The 23,708-nt window shown below is 38.7% G+C and overlaps 1 protein-coding gene across 1 annotated transcript in view; it reads right to left on the bottom strand.

Moving 5' to 3' along the window:
• Nucleotides 1-23,473, bottom strand: part of HAPLN1 (hyaluronan and proteoglycan link protein 1) — a 31,275-nt gene extending 7,802 nt beyond the window's left edge. Inside the window, exons 1-3 of the mRNA XM_026866741.1 lie at nt 23,352-23,473; nt 11,188-11,559; nt 1,302-1,604 (exon numbers count right to left, since the gene is read on the bottom strand). Coding sequence (XP_026722542.1) covers nt 1,302-1,604; nt 11,188-11,559; nt 23,352-23,451 — 775 coding nt within the window. The 5' untranslated portion in view covers nt 23,452-23,473. The remainder of the gene's footprint in view (nt 1-1,301; nt 1,605-11,187; nt 11,560-23,351) is intronic.
• Nucleotides 23,474-23,708: the final 235 nt, after the last annotated feature.

The raw sequence follows: 23,708 nt of genomic DNA on the forward strand, positions 1-23,708 counted from the left end.
GAAATTATTTTTCTCTTTTCTAAGAGATACTATCCAGCTGCTGGAAAGGGCTGGTGATTAGTGAATAGGGGTTGCAAACATTTGCTCTGCAAGCATTATAAATAGTGCAGCTTTCACATTTTAATTCTTTTTTCTTTCTTATTTTATTCCTTGGTGCTATTTCTATAGTAAAGGGTTAAATCTGCATATGAGATGAGCTCATATAGGATTTATCCTTGGATAAATGAAGCAAGAAAAAAATGAGCCAGCATTACATGGAATGATGCGACATTGTAAAAATCGGCTAAACTTTTGTTTCAGACTGCATCCAGCCTAATTTAACATTGTTGGTTTTGAGGATTTGGGATTTTATTCAGAGGGTGGAGCAGACAGTGCTAGAACATACTTTCTGAGAGCAAGGCTTATGCTTGCTACTCGGTGTGCTGTAAGACAAAAATGCTTCACTGTGGATAACTAACCCGTACATAAACAAAGGCGGCCATGCTCCTTGGTCTGGTTGGGCTGCAAGCCAAACATGTGCAAAGTTGAACAGGCATTACCCACAGGTATGTTGCTGTAGAGGATTGTAGACTGCTTTTGCACATGTTTACTTGCAGTGTTCCTCTCGTTCACAGCAATGCTTTCTAAATCCCTTTCAACTACTAGATTAAACTTGACATGATATCAAGCTGAGATCATTTCATACCTAAATTAACATCTACAAGTAGCAAAAAAGCTAATAAGGTTTAGAGCAGACCAAGCTCGGAGCAAAAGTGAACAGGGTTTTTTGGCAGTGTAGAAACATTAGAAATCTAAATTATAAGGCATAAAAAACAGAAATAGCTTTGTGATAAGGATGTATTAGTCATATTAGACCTCGTACATGAGCAGAAGCTGCTTGAAACAGCAGCATAGATGAAGCGGTGATCAGAGTTTTGTTCTAGTGATACATTTAAGTTGTAAACCAACATAATTATAACTGATTCAACAGGTAAGCTCAATTAATGAATCACAGGTTTCTTCATCACTTTAACTGAAATAAACTGGGCATATATTAACATTAAAAGAGTACATATAAATTTTAACGGGGTGAAAGCAGACATTAGAAACTTCTGCCAATTCAAGTTCTGAGTTGTAAAAACGATCTACATGAACATATGGCAAAGACAACTTTACTCTGTGCATGTGTCCTTGTAAACTCAACAATAACATTTTCCAAGCGTAACATAAGCTTTGACAAATCAAATATCCCTTGCTGCCATTGGAGTTTCTTTCCTAAGCACAGAAACGGTTATTTAAAAGGTAGGGGTGAAGACTCTTACCATTGAAGTTTGAAGTAAAACAGAAAACATCATATCGGCTTTTATCTTTATCCCAGAACCCGTAATTCCTGACCCCAGGCACTGTGTTCTTCCCTCCGCAGGGCTCCCTGGGCTTGGTGATGGGGTACTGCACAGAGCCGTCGCTGAGCCAGCCGGCGTTACACCAGTCCAGCCCTGACCTCCAGGCATCGTAGAGCTGGTCAAAGGAGGCGATAACAGAGTCTTGGTCCAGACAGGCTCGCTGAGCCTCGTGGAAGTTTAAGTTGTAACGACCCAGCCGCGGAGAATAAGGGAATACGACACCTGAAGGGGTAGAAAGAGGGTGAGTTACTGGACACTGAAAGAGGAGAAGAAAGGGAAACTGCATTTACAGTCACCAGAAGGACAAATAAAGGTTAATTCCATCATGTGTGTCAGACTGTTGGGGCTTTTTTTCTGGGGGAAAACACACTGTCAGCACATCAGCCATTAGGTTTGAGACGAGGATAGGGCTGCTGCCTTACCTAGCTGGCTCCTCTCCCCGTAACCTCATCCCTTTTCCAATGGGAACCATGCCAGGTCTGCACGTTGCTTCCATCTGCAGCTTTGCTGTCCCCACTGCGATCTCACCCCCGTGCACTCTGAGAGTGCTTAAAGACAAGCAGAGGTGGCTGAATTTTTACAACTACACGTTTTTCATCAGAAAATTCCAGTTTACCATCTGTAAGATCAATTTCTCATTTAAAAAAATCTAAATTAAAACCCAGCCTAGTTCCATTTTTTTGTGGGATGGGATTTAGGGATTTTCTGGCAGTCATTTAGAAAGAAGAAATCGCAGCACAGATGTATATGAACTATTTCTTTTTACACATAGACATTAAAATTAAATGTTTTGATTGACATAAAAGAAAGCTATGTTCTTTGCATGGACCCTTCCCAAGATTTCCTGAGAGGTTCAAGACAGGTTTTTTGTTTGTTTGTTTTGTTTTGTTTTTTAATTTTATTTCACATTAACCTAGGAATGGGAGGATATTTCATGCCCAGCTTAGAGGTTCAAGACAGTTGGGGTTTGTTTGGGTGTTGTGGTTTTTTTTTTGGTTGTTTGTTTGTTGTTGTTGTTTATTTCACATTATCCTAGGAACAGGAAGGTATTTCAAGCCCAGCTTAAAAACATTTGAAGGCTAGACTGGTAGGAAGCATAAATTTAGCATCCTGAGGTCTAGAAGTAGGAAATCTACAGGGAAATAAAATCAGTGAAGTCATGTGTGGTTTTAGGGAGACTTTTCTGCTACTTTCCAGCTGGTTTTTGGCAGTTTGTCACCACTCAGGGAGGGAGATCTCCTCGCAGAGGGCATCAGGGAGCATGCCTCCTTGAGCAGAAGACAGGTTTCCCCAGCTGCAGATGGTGAGCCATGTAGCACACAGCATGCAGCAACGCAAGACAGCCCTTGTAGGAAGCCATGTGAGACGCCACCTTCCCTTGCTGCCCCTATGGCTGCCAGACGCACTGATGGCTTAACAAAAGGACGCTTGCCAGAGAAGCACTGTGCAAGGAGCACGGACCTGACAACTGTTTCCTTCCGCACCTGAGGACCAGCCACAGGCCAGCCCAAAGCCCTGCCTCTTGATCGTCGTGGTGAGCCAGGTAGGGCAGAGACACCTTCTCATAACAGAGGACATCCAAGTGGAGGTGGGAAACGTGGGGACAACTCCAGAATTGTTTCAGCAGCAACATTTAATCAAAGTCATTGCCCTTATCTGACAGATTTTTCCACAGTATATTTTCTGCTTGTTTTCTGAAAAGGATCTGTAGTTAAAGATTACTTCTTGGAGCATGAAAGATATTTCACAAAACACTGAAGAACCACTTCCCCATGTGGCTCTGATAAAAGAGAAGAGAGAGACTTGAAACAAAAGTTTGGACCAGACCACCCTAATCTTTGGCAAGGTTTAGAGACTTAACCCAGATCTAAATTTTACAGTTGGCTTAAGCCCAGTCAAATAAACTGAAATAAGACTGCATCACAGAAGATCCAGCTCAGAATGTTTATACTCAAAGATCTCTGTAGAATGAGTGCTGTAGGATGCAGAGGGACTGAAGACAAGATAACACATGAGATGAGCCAAAAACTTTACAGTGGTATAAACATCCATCTTTCTTTTTACTTTCTCCCTGCTGATTCGTTTTCTGTCCCGTAACAAGTTCCTTGTCTCCAAGGCAATGTAGCATAGGATAGAGAAATTACTGTATGGTCATGCAAGGCTGTCACCATGGAGTGAAGCCATTCCTCTTTCCAAACATTCAAACCCACTTCAGTTTCTATTCCATGAGTATCTTAATGTCTTCTTTTTTTCCCTTTTGTCCCTCACCCATCCATCGTCCAAGAAGTGTTATTTTTGTTAAACAAAATCTTTGTTATTACTAAACCTTGTGACTTGGTCCAAGAAAATAAAAGATGCAAATGTAAACTTGGCAGGGTAATAATAAACAATGTTTTGCTCTCCTTCAGCAATTAACTAGAGGGTCTGTTGAGGTTCTTTCCTTTTGAAAATCCTTTGTAAAAGGGCTTTTCAGTTATTAGCCGTTCTGAAAAATAAAGCATGAATGTAATGTAACACAACGTGTGCTGTTAACTTTAAATTAATAAAAAAAGTAGATGTAGATGTTTTCTATTTTTCTGGCTATCTGTTTTTCCTTCCCCCTCTTCACCTCTCTTTTAAAAAATTATTCATTCCACCTCAGTACTGATGGATATATAGAAATGTCATTGACTATAATAAAAATATAGCAAATGTCAGAGGAGTCCAAGCTTTATTACTTTATTAGAAATCCAATACTAACTCTTTTTCCAGAACTACACTTCCCCAGACAAGTGACTCCTTATCCAGTACATGTCTGATTTGCATATACATGTCAAAAAACCTCCTAAAATCATCAGAGGTGGGTATTTTTTAATCAAGATCTAAACTTACACACTTCTAAAAACTGAGCAACAATTAATTTGAAACTGTTCAGCCAGATTTCATTTCTTAAGATTTCCAAAATCACTTCTTAAAAGAAGTTAAAGATGTATGCAAATTTGTTACAAAACTATTTGAGTTTGACACTTTGGAACATAATGTTTTAATAACATAAATATGCACAAAAGTGTAATATTAGCTTTGGGCTATATTTGGGTAGACTGCATAGAAGCTGGTTTTTGTTTGAGTTCATCTGCAGTACAAGCCTGCAACTGATTAGTATTAACTTCACCCTGCAGATGGGGGTGGCCATTTGTGATTTTGTAGAGCAAAATTGACTGGGTATGTGTTTGGTGTAGTTTGCATTGTTTCTGTTTTTTTGTTTTTGTTTTTTTTTTTTCCCTCTTCATCTCCCTATCACACCTAGCTGAAATTTATAATTAGATCTTACTACTCATCTTCCTCTTGTTACAATTTAGCAGGCTGAACTTTAGTTAATTGCAAAACATCTTCTTCGGTCTTGGATCTTACAACCCATTGAAATTTAATCCATCCCATCTGTTCCTGAATGGACAAAAGCTGTCCTGAGGCTTGCTTGTCACTGTTCCCAAACTACAGACTGAATGTAAACTCCTGACTCCAACTCTGTGTTTTACCACTAGACAAAACACCCACTTCCAAAAGTTAACAAATTCAGCTTAAAAAATGGAGGAAAATAAAACTTCCAGCCTCAGATGGTTAAAATCAGGTTAGTTTGTGGTAAGACTGAGCTGAGGAGCCTTAACCTGACCATAGTTATTCAGGTCCCTACCGTAAGGAAGCAGCTGAGCCATTTGTGGAGCCTGAATGGGGAATATTAATTTACAATATAGACCTCACAGAATGGCTGCTTTCCCAAACACTTGGTTCTCTGGAATAGGTCCTACCCCCGGGGAAGGACCTCCTTTCCTCCAAGCAGGAGAGGAAGAACCTGACACACATCAATTCGGTGGAGAATAAATCTGTTAGTGAAAGAGGAGGGCCAGGTGAGGCTTGCTATATGCACCTGTGACAACGCAATTGCAGTCCAGAAAATGACTGCTGTAATGGAAATTGGGATTTCTACCAAATCAGAACGTAAGAACTGGATGTGTAACATATCCTCCCCATATGCACACCTGAATTTCCATGAATGCCTTACATTCAATTCCACTAATGTACTACTATGCTTCAGTTACTGTGGTTTTCTAGGGAAAGTGAAAGACATGATATTTGTGTGTCCTCTGTAAGTTATTTGTATTTCAGAGCTTTATAGACAGGTCATCCCCAAAATTCAGTGCAAGTGCTTTGCAATTACTTAGTCACTACAGACACATTGTCAGTGCAAGTAGCTGTAAGAGTTGCCCAAGACAAAAAGGTGAGGAAATAAACTTAGAAAACTCAACTCCTGTAATAATTTATGGGTGTATATTAAGCCAGTACCATACACAATTAGCAGCTTTAAGAGTATTTACACATAGAACAAAATAACACAAATTTCTGTTGACCCATATGAAAAAAAAAAAAAAAAAATTAACAGCCAGAGTAAAGAAATGGGCTGCCTTGAGTTCTAGCCCAAACAGAAAAGTAAGTTTTCTTGTAGCCAGTGTAAACACAGAGTAACAGTAGGGTTTGCTATATACTATACTGTAGGGTACAGTTTTATGCTGGCAGGTTCATACACTTGATGGAGAAATTTTCCATGCTGTATTTCTAAAATTCTGTGAAAAGTGGTAAGTCCCTCATTTTCCTTGAGACTCTATCTCCATGTTTATGCCTGTCAGGACTGAGGGATATCTAACTATTCTGCACAGACTCCATGGGTGGGCCACTAACTGTCAGCAGGCATCACTCTCTCTAAAAATGGAGCTGAAGTTTGAGGTGGTGTCCCTGCAGCCCACAGCATCCCATAGCAAAACTGACAGTGGGGTTGCTTATTTCTGACCAATACAGGCACATGAACTAGACTCACCTGGCCTGGAGGCATATTATTCCCTTATTTTTCTACAGCCTTTACAAAAATTTGCAGACTGTTGTCTTTCCTTGATCTCCTTAGGTTAATTAGTCCTCATTTTTTTAGAATTTTATTTTTGGGTCATCATTTCCAGATAATATTTTGCTGCTGTATTCTAATTTTACTTCACCTGCATCTTTCAAATATCGTTTCTCAGAGCACTTACAAACACAGCTGTGTCTGCAAAGCCCTGTTACCCTGTCACAGAAGGAATTACACTGGTCTGTCATGACTTATTCTTGACAAACTCCTGTTGCCTTTTACAAGACTTTTTGTCATATTCTAGGGACTCACAAAGTGTGTCCTATATAATCAGTTTTATAATAGAGCGTATAACAGATTGTCACACAAAGGATAATTAACATAGCTTTTGGTGCATAAATTTAACAGCAACACACAGAAGAAACAAATATGCCATACAATATTAGCTAAATCTGATTTCTCCTGCTGTTGAGAGCACGGAGTTGGTTTCACTGGTTTCACCTATGAATTCCCCATTATGAACACCCAGCTTGAGAGTAAATGACCAGATTAGAAAATGACTGCTGTGACAATTTGGACTAATGTGTTTATATGAAGCCTACAGATTTGTTTGATCTATTCCGAACTATAGACTCTTTTTGAAGGAGATGTTTTTTCTAACTCTGTCTTGGACATAAAGGCTAAGATACCTCTAAGCAAGATCATAAAACCTAATGTTTTTTGGTTTGTGTGGAGCTACCCCAAGAGTTAGCTTCTATCTAGAGGCAGCTTTCTACAGAGATTTTTAATGGCTTTATCTAGATCTGCATATTCCTGGTACTGTTGAAAGTACAAAGTAAGTATTTTATAGCCTATATTGTGAAACTAATGTGTTCAGTTATCACCTCTCCCTGAAGAGAGAAACTATAAAAAAATTCTAATAGAGTGAAAATCTGCCTTTGGCAGTTTAGTGTTGCTCTACTTTCTTTGTCAACTGGCCCATGAATCTCATGAAGGAATAGTACACAAAATCTGTGTCTGAACAGTATAACTGAGGGCCAGTGATGGAGCCTTTGCATGCATAAGAAGCTGAAGCACACAAACCTAATGTCATGAGATTCATTACTGTGCATAGTATTGCCAAGAAAGGAAAATAATAAAGCACTAACATAAAGAAAATTTAGTGTAGAACAGTAAAACACCAGCATAAATAAAATTTAGTGTAAGCTGAGACTCCTTTCTTTGCTTATGACTCAGGCAACAATATCTACCTGACATAGGAGACCTTTTAATTTGTTAAGATTTTGATTCTCAGAACATTTGAAAAAGAGTGTAAAACTCATGTCCATATTTTATGTGCAGCAGAAGAGTAAGGCCAGTTCAGTGAGAAAATGGCTTTGGTGACAAGGCCAACATAAAGTGTCCTGTTCTCTGCAGTACTTGACATTTCTTGCAGCCACCATGCCCAGCCCAACCCTCCTGTCCTTAGACTAGTCCTTGTACTTAAGGCTACAAACAGGATGATAATCATGACATACCTGAATAGTTCCTACAGCTGGTGGTTGTGAAATACTGCAGTGAATCCTAGTCCTGAGCTTTAGCTGCTTGACAGCACTGTCTCGCTGTCATAGGGGGGGAAATGGTGTGGCTCTGCACTAAATAATAGTGAAGAAAACATACCCAGACCATGTCAGGTATGTAACAAACACAGAGTGAAGCCAATTACACTGCTTTTTCAAAGCTAAAAGTACCCAGTTATTATGAACAGTTTATTTCATAACAATCCCAGGAGGCCTTTAAGACTAATAAGAATAAAACACTACCACATTCTGTGAAGAAAAAAGGTCCACTGAGGTAGAGGTCAACTATTTTAATATTGATACATGATTTCTCCTAGCCAAAGCTATACTGTTTATACAGTGAGCCCACTAGCTGTTTTGCACTGCTAGTGGGCATTCCTGGATATAAATGGTTTTGTCTTGCTGCCAATTAAGATCCTTAGGGCTACCATCTCAGGACATCAGAGTATTGATGCAAATCCTTCCCACTGTGAGATTAACCTTATTATTTATAACAGATGTAGAATGTTGGAATGGGTCGATATATTTTCATTTTGTCCAAGGATTGATTTTTTTTTTTCCTTGATCTGTTCTGCATTGCTCAAAAACATGAAACAGGGATTAAAGCCAGCACTATGTAAAGCTGCAGATTAGGTTTAAAAATAAGCACAGGGGCATGCAAACAGAGTAATACATTCCATCAGCTATGTATGTCCATGTAAATATAAGTGCATTTCTATCATTATCATTTTAGAAGGAAACTTCAGTGTAACTTAGAGGACTCAGCAGGACTGACACTGACACACTCACCAGTCTTCTATCACTTGAAAGGTTACATTTTACCATGAGGTTTCACAAATGAAATTTTCGTGCCAGTTTAGGAAACACCACTCTATAACATCAGAAATTAACTGTCTTACATGTGATCCATGTCTGACAAAAATGATTAAAAAGACATTGTTCGTTATGTTAGCCAGACACTCGTTCAAATATACAAACTTCCCTTTGAGCAGAGATTGGAACATACTTAATTGAAGAAATATGATTCCTCTTGTCCTTATGAATTTCCTTATTTTGGAGGTGGGGGAAAACAGGAAGGAGTGGTGCTGTTGTACAGGATGGGCTGGAGCTGGCATACTTCAGAGGGACACACTGTTTAGAGTAAGAGCAGTAAGCTAGAGGGGATGGCACATATCAGGAGGTGGGACCCAGACCTTGTATCCAGTGCACTGTTACTATACCACAAAACAGTCAGTCAAAAAGGCAGAAAATTTCCTTTTTTCAGTTGTGTTACTGGTATGCATTAAAGAAAAGATTTTGCATTGCTTTCTTACTCTAGTATCAATCAAATATAGTCTTTCTAATGTGAATCTCTGCATATGCACAAGTATTTGTACCAAGCTTCAGGCAAAATTTTCCAATCTGACACTACAACCGTCAGCAACTCCCATTACCCAAGCACTCCTGGCACAGAGGAAGCATTTGTGCTGGAACCTCCTTGCTTTTAATAGCAGAAAGCTAATTAACTTTTGCTTCAGAGGCACAATGTTAAGTGCCATCAGACAAGTATCTGGTCCAGATGTGTGGTGTGACCAACACTAAAGATTTTACCCTGGATTTGACCCTTTTACATTGGCAAAAATACCATGAAGCTGTAAGACATGGAAATCCTAGTATCTGATGGGCAACAAGATGTGTAGCTATTTATCTGGAATACCTCAAAGCCTGATAGAGGTATGTATTTAGGATGTAAGGAGACTGTCAGAAGAATATAATTATTGACATCCTCACAACCTAGGGGTGGGCTCCAGGGCTGTCTGCACAACAGCGCAAGAGGCAAAGAGACATGCTGGGGTCAAACACAGTTAAAGAGATGCCTTGCCTTTAGTAAAGCTAAGCATGCCAAGCAGAAACTGCTCTGCCTTCAGTGGTTCATCTCAATGACAGCGGCTGCAACGAGGAACAACTGCAGTGCCTGCCTGAGCGAAGAGGAGGCTGAACACACAAGAGCCTTTGGCTAGCAGAGATGAATAAAATAAAATGCTTTTTCCTCCTACTCATTTCTGTCTTCACTCACAACTGTTTTAGACAGGGTGTGTATATGTCCAGTTTTCTTTATCTCTTGAGTTTGAAAAGAAAAGCATGCATTCTTATTAAAGATGGATTATGTGAGGTGAAAACCTAAATCAACTATCCTGCTGGCATGCAAACTGTGCAGGGTCTTTCTGCACTCAGAAATGGAAGGTTTCAGCAACCTGGAATGGAAAAATAGATGTGAAGAAGTAAGCTAAGCTCATGATATATATTTAGGTCCAAGAACCACTCAGCCAGTGTTACTGTGCTGGGTAACTATATAACCATCATAATATACAATAACCCTCAATGAAAGAGTCATATATGTCATCTGTTTACAGGTGTGAGAGCCAGGGGTCTTTTTTTCTTCTTTTTTTTTTTTTTTTTTTTTTTTTTTTCTTCCTAAGTATTTTTCATAGATATGTGGCTTCTGTAAAGTTCTCTCTGGCACACAGTTGCTGATAAATATAAGGGTAAGGGTAAGGGTAAGGGTAAGGGTAAGGGTAAGGGTAAGGGTAAGGGTAAGGGTAAGGGTAAGGGAGACATCTTCATGCAATTTTGAGTTTACTGGTGAGTTCAGTGCAGTGCTTTGGGAAAAAGACTAAATGGTCATTTGCATGCATTGAATCTCATAAAATTTATCTGCATTTCATGAGGGTGAAAGAAAGCTGAATTTTGGTTCTCTTCAAACCTGTTTCACTGATTTTTCTAACGCTTTGTACTCAACTATTTTCAAGAATATTGCTGGGGGAAATGACTACAGACTATATGTAGGAGTTGTCTTGGCAGGCAATGTAAAGATCTATTTTATGTAATTATAAGGCTAGAAAAAACAAAACCCTTGTCTCTGGAAAACTACTTTAACATTTTTCCTCTTTGTAAGAAGATTTGTATTTGCTCAATAATCTAAAATGTCCCAAAGTTCTGTAAAATGGCTATTAAGGGAATATTTAATATAATTTTGACTAAGTCTACTGTAAAAACATGCACTGACTTATCTAAAGTGATAGGAGAAATTAGAAACATATGGAGTGCTTCATACTGTGTTTGGTCATTCTTTTTTGGCTCCCCTCACACCAGGTCTCACTGGGAACTGAATATGCTGTAGGCTAGTATAAATTATAGAAATCCTAATCTTCTTCTAATTTATGATTGCTGTCATGGGCTGTCAGGCCAAGATCCCCAGAGTACAATGAATCCCGCTTCTCAGCTTGATGATATCACTGATAACACAGCATCAGCAGTATTAGGAGAAAAAAACCCCAGGTATTCCTTAACACGGCGCAAATCTGAATTTTAGTATAATTCAGGTGTTACCTACCTTCCAAATTCAGAGCTACCACTGCTGTATCATCCTCTAATCCTTCAATCACCTCGCACTTATATCTCCCATAATCCTCCAGTATGATATTTGTGATTATAAGAGAGGCATCATTTTCACTGCTTTCCCTCAGAAACACTCTGCCCTGGTAGTTTCCGTAGCTCTTTCTGTGGTGTCCCATTGCAACAAAGACGTCCACTTCTTTGAGGTAATCTGAGGTGAGTTTGGTCCACTTGACCCGGATTTTGTGGGTTCCTGAGCCAGCTGTTGATGTGTGTTCATGGTAAAATTTACATGGCAGTGTGACATTGCCACCCCGGTGTGAGAAGATTTTAGCTTGCTCTGCTACCACAAGTAGACGGGGTCCATTTTCTGCTAGGATTCAAGGAGAAAAACAAGAACAAGGATTAGTCTGCAATCTGCCTTTTACAGAACGAGTATGATCAGTGCCATAACAACCATCAGCTATGCTATACATTAGGTCTGCAGGATCTTTTCCCTGAAATCATTTTGTACCTATGCAGTTGTAGGGTGTACAAACCAGTTATATATAATTATTTACTTAGCTACAAGTATGTCTGTGTGTGCACACTCCCAAACAGGGAGAGAGGCAAGCTGGTTCACAGCATTGCCCCCATAAAAGCAGAGGCCATCCTATATACTCCATAATCATGAAGATAGAGTTGTATTTCGAGTTTATTTAGAGTTATACAGCTGGTGGATGAATGCCATCATCCATGAAACGCTCCACACAAACATGCTGTTTTTTCTTACGGGTTGTTCATGAGCTGTCTATCAATGCAACATTTTTTTCCATAATTTAGTTTTTATGTATGGACTCAGCTTATTCAGGCAACAGCATACAAAGCCCCTCATGATCTGGGATGCAGTGAATCACACTCACAAAACAGAAAAGCCATTACTGTATCAAATAGCACTATTTATATTGATGTTAAAAATGTCTGCATAATTCTAAGATGTCTCATTTTCCATTTGTATTTTATTCTAATTTTTGAGTTTGATTTCCTCTTCCAACATACTTTCACCAAAGTAAGGAAGTTCAATTTATCTTGAAATGTAAAATCTCCTCCTGCCCGCTTTTATTATAATCTCAATCCATTTTTTCCTCATCTGTTTTCCTCATCTCCTTCAAACTTGTCACTATTATATCTTCAGTATTTTTCTCTCACTTTTCACACAAACCTGTATTTACCATTGGCTGGCTCCTCTCCTCCTCACCCGCACCCCAGACTTCTTGCGCTCTTTTCTCCTTAATAGGTCACTACACCTGATGTTCCTCTATGAAATCATTATGTTCAGGAGAGTCAGCTTGAGCAGGAGCTCGCTTCCAACCTTAAGTCTCTGGGGCTTTTTTGACAGGCTGTGCTGCCTTAGGAAAACTAGAAAACACAGATTGCATGGTGGCAGTGAGCAGATGTATCCGAAAGTGAGAATATTTCCTTCTTTCAGTACCTTTTGCCTCTCCTCTCATGCGCAGTTTGCAAAACTGATTTAGCAAGCTCAGCGCTTCTGTAGATATTGCTGTCCTCTATCACTGAGACACTGACCAAAACTAGAAATTAATCATCAACACTCTGCTCACTGGGAAAGAATTACCAACCTCAGTCTACATAACAGATTGCGAAGAAAGACTTTGTAATTCCCTGTCTGTGTGTGTTCAGCAAGTCAATGTAACCACTTAGAAATGTGATTCCTTGCTCTAAGGCTCAGTGTGGCTCTCACTAACTCCAGCAGAAGCCAAGACTAAGTTCCCAAATGTGGAGGCTGTTGAGAAGCTGACCTTATGAAGGCTAGCAGCAATTTTCTGCTAGCGTCTGTGGGGATTAATCTGGATTGATAGGACAAAATCACAGAAATGTGTGCAAAAATGTTATCAGCCAGAGAGAGGTGTTGATGACTGAAGGATAGAAGGACTGGGATGGAGATGGGCTGACAGATGAAGTTTCAGTGACCAGGCCACCAGGGAGTATCCCACCCAGTTAGCTGTCTCTGCAAAAACCTATGGTGTTATCTGTAGCCGCGAGGGGTCCAGGGACACGTCAGGATCTGTAGCTCATAAATGTCTCCAGACAGTCCTAGTCTTCTCAGTCTTGTTGACAGGTCTGCTGGCTAAATGATAAATTCACCTCAACTCCAGTTTCAGCTTGACTTCACTATCTATCCACTCTGGACACACTAAGTACCAGAAGAAACCTCAGGGTATGCAGCATTTTATGATTATGCAGACATATTCAGGGGTGGTAATTGTAAAGACAAGCTTGCTCAGTGCAAATGTGCACCTGCTTAAGAAAAACAGGTATCCCAAATGTGTAGTTATTTGTCAGGAGATGCTGTGTCAAGAGCATTGCTATTACCTTCACAGGACAGCCTAGCCAGGACATCAGCTTTCTCAGGAATGAGCGAGCTTGAGCACTGCAAGTAGTTTTACTAGGATGAGAGACCTTCTTACCTAGAGAAAAAAACATTACTGCAGAGCAGATCACTTGCAGCCCCATAAAACTGCTGTTATTTTTCACTGTCCTTCTTCCTAAAGGTGAGCAGAGGCTTGTGGCTGCTCTGAAAACCCATCTTCCCCCTTTCAGAAGAGAGCATCCAAGGAGAGAGGTGACCCGAGGCAAGGCACCATGGAAAGTGTTGCTAACACTGTTTCCACAGGACAAGGAGAAGGAAGAAAGTGAAGGCAGCCAGGACGGTTTGTCTGTGAATTTCCCTATTTCCTTCAGGGACAAAGACGTTCCACAGACTTCTGTCCACCTTGGGAGGAGAAATGTTATGCTTTGGGGTGGTTATTACCAAGAAATCTGAATCACAGCTCAACTATGTTGGGTCTTTAAAATTGAAATAGTCAAGTTAATAAATATTAGCAGAAAGGACTGGGGCATGAGGGAGAGTCTGACTCAGGCTGCTAACACTCACTCTTTCTAACAACAGCTAGTCTGTGCCAGCAAAGGCTGGAGGGTTGCCCAGAGCACTGTCACCTCTGACTTCAGGGTTAGCATCCTAATGCGGTGGTGTACCTCTCTCCTGGCTGCTTCTCACCTCCTCTGGCCCTTTGCAGCAGCCATTACCTGAGTTTATATTAGTAAGTGTAAAAAGCAGAGGGAATGGTAACTTGGGAAAGGAAAGAAGAGCATGTCTTTTCTCAGCCTGGAACATCTCCTGTGTCCCTGGCGGTTCAAAGGGAGATGCAACATTTGAAATATACCTCCACCCTCAAGTTTTATAGAAGCCAATTCTTTTTTTTGCAGAAAAAGGGATTATGTGCCATTCTCTCTGGCAAAGACAGTGGGGCAGAAAAATTACATTGCTGCTGCTCCCAGCCAGACCTAGGAGGGGATGAAGAAAGAATCTCTGGCTTTCGAGGAAAAGCAGATGTCAGATTGGGGAATGCTGCATAGTGTCTTTCTGGGCTAAAAGACATGCAGAAGACATGCAGGCAGTAGGGGTTTGGGATTAAAAATGAGATGACTGTGGTTTGGCAAGAGGCCAAGAGATCTTTATTATCCAGCAGCCAGTGAGAACCATGGCCAAATTTACCTAACGGCATATTTTTGGGAGCACAACAAAATGAATGGTTTTGGTCTTTCTTAATTCAACAGCTAAAAAACCCCCAAAACACACCAAACAAAAAAAATGCCCAAACACAGAGAAAAACCAGAATCCCTTCATTTACAATATGTTTAGCACTCTGGATGCAGCCTTCTAGCTTACTGTTGCAAAAGTCATCTTAAATGAGGAATGAATCTTGCTTCCTGGGTTACCTTAATACAATGAGCAATGATCTGTTGTGAAACAGTGATCTGATCATGGAAGATGGTGTAAACACTGTTTTAAATGCTTGTCAGAGTGGGTCTCTGGCTGCTTTCCTCATGGGGTTTCTTGACGAGGCTACTCCTTCCAAATTAAATTATCTTTATATCTAAATGGCAGGAATATCTAAAAGGTAAGTGCAAGAAGGAAAATGATGGAACACGTGAGTGTTATCATAGAGCCCAGCATTTTACTTGAAGAAAACAATACTTCTTTGAACCCAGAACTTCAGAAGTACCATCAGAGAATTTGTAAGATGAATGGCCAAACAACTGTAAACTCTACAAACCCCTGATAATCCCTTGCTAAAGAGTTGTTTGCAACAGGACAGTTTGGATCCCTGCTAGAGACAAGACAGACCACATGCATGGCCTCTCAGGAGCCTCGGATGGTGGGCTAATGGTGAGGAATGTGCTTGGCAACATCCATCTGCTCCTTCTGTTGGGAACAGAGATGGCAACAAATTGATTATTGCCCCTGGTTTCAGCTCAGAAATGGGATGAGAAAGGTTTTCTTGGTGGGTTTTTCACCCTTCCAGGCATATTTTGCCTTGTAAAACAGGCAGCAGCTCAGGTGTTAGTACAGAACCAGTCACCAGTGGTGACTAATTTGCTTTATTTTTTCCAGTCCTGCTTCTCTGCTATTAATTCTGACAGGCTTTGATTAATCCTCTTGGCACAATTAGACAGGTGACAAAGGCAACATTAATGCTAAAACATCTATGTTATCTAAAAATGAGTTTGTCCAAGTTGTAGAAGCTGTCCAGCTGCATGGGATAACACACAACTCTGGGAGCTGGTTTTCCAACCTGTAGGGAAAGACTGCCTGCCACAAATGAAAATTGTTTGGAAACTTGCTATTCGGATTGGCTTTGCTGTATGTCAATGGTGACAAATCAAGCAGGCACATACTGCAGGTGAAAGGGTATCTTGCTACCTTAAGTAATCCCTATTTTTTATTTTTTACCCTATTAAGTAATCCTGCCCACAGGCAGCAGCATGCTATCCCCCTCTGTTTTATTCTCCACGTCTCTTTCTCCCTTTCCCAAATGCTATGCAATTAGCACTGTTGTTCTGCTTGTCATGACTTTGTATACAACTAACCTTGAATTCAGTGTGATTCCCACTTCAAGGACAGTAAGTGGACTTATGTTGCTAGAGCTCTCAATTCAGTCTCACCTGCTGGTTTACTGGATTAGTTCCAAATTTAACTGCTGGACACGTATTCAGATTTGTTTCTTTTTAGTGTGGGGTGGGGTTTTGTGTTTTTTGTTGTGTTTTGGGTTTTTTTTTGGGGGGGGGATTTTCTCTTTTCTTTTCTTTTCTTTTCTTTTCTTTTCTTTTCTTTTCTTTTCTTTTCTTTTCTTTTCTTTTCTTTTCTTTTCTTTTCTTTTTTCCTTTCCCTCTTAAGTGGCTCCTGCACTCAAGAGTAATGGCAAGCCAAGTCTGGAAGGCCAAGAACATTGTATGGGGCAGAGAGGATGAGTCATGCCACAACCCTTGGCAAACAACTTTATCCACTTTATACATTGGATCTGTCTAGAGGCTTATGCTGACCTGGCTATGAAACTTTATTATTCCCACATTTTAATGGACTAAAAGAGCAACAGTGAAGAAGAAAAATGTGCATTTTCAGAGGGAAAAAAACATAAATCAGGGATCACATCACAGATGTGTTTTGTCAGATAAAGTCATGTATTGCCTAAATGTTCCACACTGTTAACAAGCCACTAGGTTAATAACACTGTGTGCCATCCTACTTTAAATAAACACATAATTGTTTCTTGCTTTCCTGTACGGTTACCAGGGGCTTGAGCTCTCACGCTAAAGTATCCTCACTGTTCCTATAACAGTGGTATGCTACCAATGCTACCATACATATTGAAAAGTAAAAAATATTTTCTGAGATAACAATAATTCCCACTTGCTATAATATGTACAGAAATGCATTGTTGATATACATGTGTGTTTTACTCAGAGAATCCAAAGGTAAAAACATAAACAGGAGGAAGAACTAGGGACACACTTTTTTCCACATACTTTTCCTACTACATTTTTCCTAAATATGTTTTAACTACCCACCTTTTTACTTTTGCTTTTGAAAAAAAAAAAAAAAAATCTAAAAACTTTTGTATATCAGCTGTAAGACCAGGAAAAGCTGTTCTTATTTGTCCCAAGCATTAATGTCATTTTGTTTATGTCATGAGAAAGAAAATATAAGCGTTAAACTCCAGTGTTCTTACTTCTAAACTGACAGGATAAAATTACTTTTTTTCCTGTCACATTACTTTTAAGTTTTGACATGCAACTGGTAAGAGAGATGCTAGATAAATCTTAGTTAAAAAGTTCAGGTACACGGTTCCAAATAATAGTACAGCTAAAAATACCCATTTTATAAATGGCAGAAAATAAATCTGTCTCTCGAACACAGAGATGACAAGAGCAAGGCAAAATATCTTTCCCATCTACTTAACCTGAGTAACACGTTGGCCGTATTAACTCAAGTTGAGGTCTCCAGGACACCTAACAGCACCTAAAACCATCAGGGAAATAACAAATTTCAGCTCTTCTAAAGGATTGCCACCTTCTGCCTTAAACAAACTTTACGTATATGTTTACTTCAGTATAGACAAACCCAGGAAGATCAGGCCTCATAGAGTAGAATAGAACAGAAATCATGACAATGTCTCTGCACCTCTTCTGCACAGAAGGAAATCTTCATGGGTGGCATTAAGATTGTTTGACAAAACCAAAATATCACACAGAACTGGTGAAGAGCTTTTCCAGTTCTTTAAATTGCCTTTAAATTACCTTTAAATGTTATATATATGGAACTAGACTGGTTGTAGCAAGTAAAGGCAAACTAGTAATTTAAATTTATGTTTAATGTGAATCCTTTTGCTTCTGCAATAATTTTTTACAACCCAAATATACTGGTACCTATCAATTAAGGTCTGTTCCAGAATACACAGTCCTGAATTCCTTTAATGAAACCAACATGCCAACAGGAGGTGAGGTTGCTCTTTGCTGACATTCCTATTGCATGCTGTTGCAATATGCCATGCTCTGAAGAGGAACGCAAGTTGGGCTGATGTAAAAGAAGCAGCTCAATTATAAGAAGAGACTGTGAAATGGATCATGACATAATCTAAATGCCCTGAATGGCAACAAAACTGGTAAGAAATTTTAAGTGGAAAAGGTAAATGCAAGAAAATGGAAAAGAAACAGTAGGTAACATCACTAAAAATGGAACAATGCAGAAAGGTAGACCAGAGGAAGAAAGTCAAAAGGAAAGTGGAAAAGCATGAAACTTGGGAAGATAAGAATTAGTATGAGATGTCAAACCAGTAGTGCATCTAAATTCTTATAATGGTTTTAGACAGTCCAGCAAGTCTATGCAGCTTCTTCCTCTCTGTTGGTCCTGGCTTGTTTTGAAGAACAGGAAGGGGACTGTAAATAAAACTCATTATCATGTAGAACAAGTTGGGCAAAGATTTCTTCTGCTTTTGTTATTAATTGATTAAACTTTCTTTTTTAATAGGTCAATATTAGAAAGTTTTCTGTTCATTCCATGTTGCTATATTTCTTGGTATGTATAAATAAATGTGTGCAGAGATCTTGATAGGAAAATGGGTGTATTCTTGCATCTGAAAGGTAAAAAACCGCCACAAAATATAAATTCACTTATATTCAAGGAAAAGCTAAAAAGTTAAAGGTTGATCCTTCACAATATTCTGTTCACTAGCCTTTTTTGTTGTTGCTGAACAAACTGGAGACATATGTTAAAGGCTCCTGCCACCCTTTAAGTAATTAACTTAGTAATTACTGTAATGGCTTAGTCAACTGTTTATTTTGCAGAACAGCTACACACAGAAGAATGCTCTTATCTCTAAAGGGTACTCTGCCTCTTTGAATTCAGCAACTAGCACTATGAATAGATTAGAGAGATATCCAAAGCTGAGCACTGGAAAGAACCATCTTCCTCTCTCATGGGTCACAGAGTCCTTTGCAGATCTTGACTTCAGAGAAAAATATGAGTCTTTAATTACATTGATATGCTTAGACTGGTATTGTATTCTTGTTGTGGATGCTTATGCTGTTATTATGTGACTTTTGTCCCATTTTCACATTTACGAGATTATTTCATTTAGGATTATTATTTTTTTTAAAGAGCAAAACTGGCATCCCCTAAGGCACACACAATTTACTGGGGTGGAGTCATGAGGAGAACAACACATCTTACTTAAATATAGTTATCTCATTTGCTTTTATCCACAGAAGTTAAACTGGAATGACTTTTGTATGCAGACAAACTACCAGAGAGGAAGGTGATATGGCCAAGCAGTCTGGGTTAATAGAGCAGCAACCATGAAATCCACCACAAGCTTCAGGAAAGAAAATAAAGTCACACAAGAGATAAAATGCAGCTTTAGATATTTGATAAATTTCGTTCATAGATATTGGAATAAAACCAAAGAAGAAAAGGTTTAAACAAAAGAAGTGGGCTAGGGGAAAGAAGCAGAAAATACTGCCAACGGTAGGGGGTTAAACTGTCTGGTGGATGAGAAATTTGAGGTCCAGTTTCACTGTATTAACCAACAAGGGGAGAACCAGGAACTAGACTTGACACTGAGAGCAGAACAGAGATATTTATGAAGCCAGTGACTCATTTCTAAGAAAAATTAAAAGATTTACCAGGCAATATATCTATTCCTATTGCAATGTTAAAGAGGTTGGCAAGTGTTTAGTAAAGCTAAAGAAATCCACAGTTTCAAGAGAATGGACATTTGAGCTCTGTGTTCATAAAAGCAATGACCTGTCCGTGTAATCAGAGAAAAATACAATTTATGAAATACTGTTAATTTTGGTTAGCCAAATGCTGAGTGTAAAAGAGATGGCAGGAGCTTTTATACAAATGTAGGGGCAGCAAAGTGGGATAACTAGATCTTCCAGTTCCTGACATAGAGTTGTTAAAGGAGTCAGAAGCACACTGAAATAGCTGTCAGACTGTAATACAGTATTAATAGGTGACTGCCCTTTAGGAAGGCCAAATGAAAGATAGATGTGATGAGGTGACACTGTACATTAGTGCTTCAGCAGGCTGTGAACAAATAAGAAATGATAGTAGGGATGAAATGGAGCATGGATCGAAAGCATGTCAGGAAGGACTGTAAAAGATCTTACTGCAGCAGTGAAAAAGTCTTTTGAACAGGCACAGGTTCATTTTGTAGTACGGAGTCACTACACAGATAAAGGTGGGAGGTAATAAAGAAATTACCCAAGTGCTATATTAACAAATCCTCTCTTTTTAACAGCATTGGCTTTGATGCTCTGAAAGTATGATGTTGTTTAAAGTACATGAGTGCAGTGATGTGAAATGAAAACAAAGATGAAAGCTGAACTCAGAAAGCATATCCTGTTCAAAAAAAGGGTAGAAAACCTCACAGCCTGAAGAACTGGTGTTACTACAAGGACGTGAGTGACACGGGGAAAATATGAAATTAGACAGGATGAGGAAAACAGGTGCTTTGGCAGAAACTTTGCTAAGTTTCTAAGAACTAGATACAGAGACTGCAATTTGTTGGGCTGAAGAATAAATGATTAGCCTAAAAAAAAAAAAAAACCAAACCACTGAACCATCTCCAGTATAATTTTTGTGATTGTTTAGTATTACCACTACTTTTACATTACAAAATATATGTGGCTGTTGAATTAATAAAATTTTCACATGGCATATTCAGCATTGAAGGGAGGAAAATGGATATTTAGAATGTTTGAAGAAAGAAGGGTGGAAAAAGTATGATAACATTTAATACTGAATGTATAATCTAGATTTTTAAGGCCTGGTATGAAGAATTACTGATATAAACCTCCTATGTGTTAACTGCAAGTGATAATGAGGGAGAACAACTGCTAAATACTGTCTATCACAATAGACTATAGATCAGCACTACCACATGGCTGGGAAAAGTACAAATTTGACCCAAGATCTGGAAAACAAAGCACTGTTAGCTCAAAAATAAAAATACTAATGCTAGTTTAAAATATGGAATAAAATCCTGTCCGAGTGCACTCAATAAGTATGAATCTATAGAACCAGTGTAGAGATGAACTAACATTACCAGGTAACTGGAGGTTATACACTTAGAGAAGAATTTGAAAAAGTTTACTTAAGTGATAGCTGTGAGGAATGTCATCTTAATGTTTTAAAGTGAACATCAGAGAAGAAAAAAATTGTTATTTGAAGCTAAGGAAAACACTAGAAGAAGCATAAGGCTATACACAATGGTTGTGAATAAACATGGAGAGTTAGGAGAGTGTTTTTCCTATCAGAAAAACAGGTTCCCAAACAATCTTGTAGTAAGGAGACTTGAAATCTTGGTGGGTTTTTTTTTTTGTTTTTTTTTTTTAATGAGAGTAAACCTTCGGGAGATTACTTGATGTAAATAAAGGAGAATAGAAGGCAGTTTAGTTCATTGCCTCAGGAGATCCTTCACAACTCTGTGTACTTGACTACATAACATCTATCCACACCTTTTGTAATTCCAAGGCATTGCAAAGCATTCAATCCAGGAGGAGTTTGCTACACATCTCTTGGATTTCAGTTGTGAAGAGGGATGCTATATTCTGTAACACAATATAAAATACCTTTCGTATGAAGCTATAACACATGTTCCACAAGCTTCCCTGATTTCCAGCTCATTTCCAGGTGTAGATCATTGCACGTGTTTGGGCAGAGCGGAATCCCAACCCCAATGGGATTCCACAATGTAGAGAGAAATGAAAAAATGTAATAGTAAAAATACCAAGTTCCAAGCAGTTTTATTTTCTTGATTTGTGGTCTGTGTATTTCAGAGCCTGAATCAGCTGATGTACAAAGTTCATGTTAGAGCTCAATTTTTAGCTTTATTCAATCTTTCCTTGAAGGAATAAACTCGAGGTTCGGGTGACTTTTCATGGGTAAGGAGAATGGTCCATCTTGAGACGTTTATCATCTCTGAACAATTAGCACTTGTAGACTGCACTGTACCATGCCAAAGGACTAGCAAAAAGCAACATGTATGACTTGCAAGTTACAGTAAACTGCTGGCTAATCAAATTTAACACATTAATGATTAAGAAAAAAAAAATGATTTGGTTTGATTTTTTTCCCACTAATTTAATCTTCCAAAAAGATTAATGAAGCTCAGAGATAAGAAACTGCACTATACAAGGAAAGGCAAACTCTACATTTATTAGACACTGGTGTCAAATTTGAAATTTACTCTGGGAGTGAATGTTCATCATCTCACAACAGTGATATGTAACACATTTATTTGACCTTCATCCTGTGAGTTCCTTAAAGTGAAACCAGTTATCTGTTATTCCTTATTTGACCTTGACAATCCTAGTGCCTGTTTTAATAGATGCAGGGTACCTTTAACTCTCTGACTTTTCTGTGAACTTCTAAATGTTCAGGCTTTCTTAGTAACCTGCCCTAACTTGGTAATCCATATTTACACAAACACTCAAATAACAATTTGCCAGCTGTTGAGAGAAAGGAATCAAACTTTAAAGAGAGAGCACAAAATTGCCACGTTTCTTAATTTTGCAAGATTATTTTTAGTCTCAATATAAATAGAAGCAGGAAAACCCCTCTTAGTTCTGCCTGTCCTTACTGCATATATCCCCTGGTTTTTCTTATAAAGGATGACCCTCAACGACTGAAGCTGGGACTGAGAAAACAGCTGCATTGTACTGCAGACTCGAATCCTGCTACAACTATAAACTCTAGGATTCAGACATGAACCAAACAGGATTATGCAAAAGGCCAGTATAATACTTAGTGTAAATTAAAGGTATGAGGAAAGACACATTTCTTTTGGGGTAAGCTATTTTTTTTTCTCTCTTGTTTAAATTGCCCTATTATGATCTCAGATGTGCTGAGTCTTTTTAAATAATAACCAGCAGTAAATTTCTGTAATGTGAAGAACTATGTATGACAGTCTTCTTAAAATTGAATATATTCCACAATAAACTAAAGGTATTTCAACCCATTGCAGTTGCTTATTACTTTAGGATGCATGCTTTTTTCTTTATCTTAAATCATGCTGTACTTTACTCACTATTCTTTGCAAGGTTGTGGCAAAGTGTTATTAAACAGTGTAACTTTCATTTTTTTAACTATCCTTAGGAGTAATAATAATGCAACAGAAGCAGAAAAGGTTTGGTCACCAGTAATAATAGTATTTAAAAAGCAGTGCAGCAAAATAAAAAATTAAGGATTGTTGAACACATCATTCTGTTTCCCCCAGCAAGCTGAAGAGACTGGTATTTTCTCATGTATTTCCTTACCTTGAATGTGAATAATTCTTTCATGCTCCAGACTTGAGTTGTCAGGGTGAGGTTCAGCCCAGCAGACAGAAATCAGCACCAGAAAAAGTAGACTCTTCATCTTTATAGTCAAAAGAATCTTCTTCACTGTAAGAGCATCAGATATAAAGAAGCTTGTGAATTTTTTGAAACCTTGTGCACTGCACAACTTGTTACAGCAGTGATCTTAAGAGGGATCTATAACATATTTAACTCAGCTGAAAAAGTTACAACAGCTACTGATTTTTTAGGTATGAAGACTGGACCTTTTTATCATGGGCTTTCAATAAATGAAACTGGCAATCCATATTTAACTCTGCCTGTGCAGAAATACAGCAT

Source organism: Athene cunicularia (assembly GCF_003259725.1).
Source record: "Athene cunicularia isolate RWA chromosome Z unlocalized genomic scaffold, athCun1 chrZ_part3, whole genome shotgun sequence".
Taxonomy (NCBI): domain Eukaryota; kingdom Metazoa; phylum Chordata; class Aves; order Strigiformes; family Strigidae; genus Athene; species Athene cunicularia.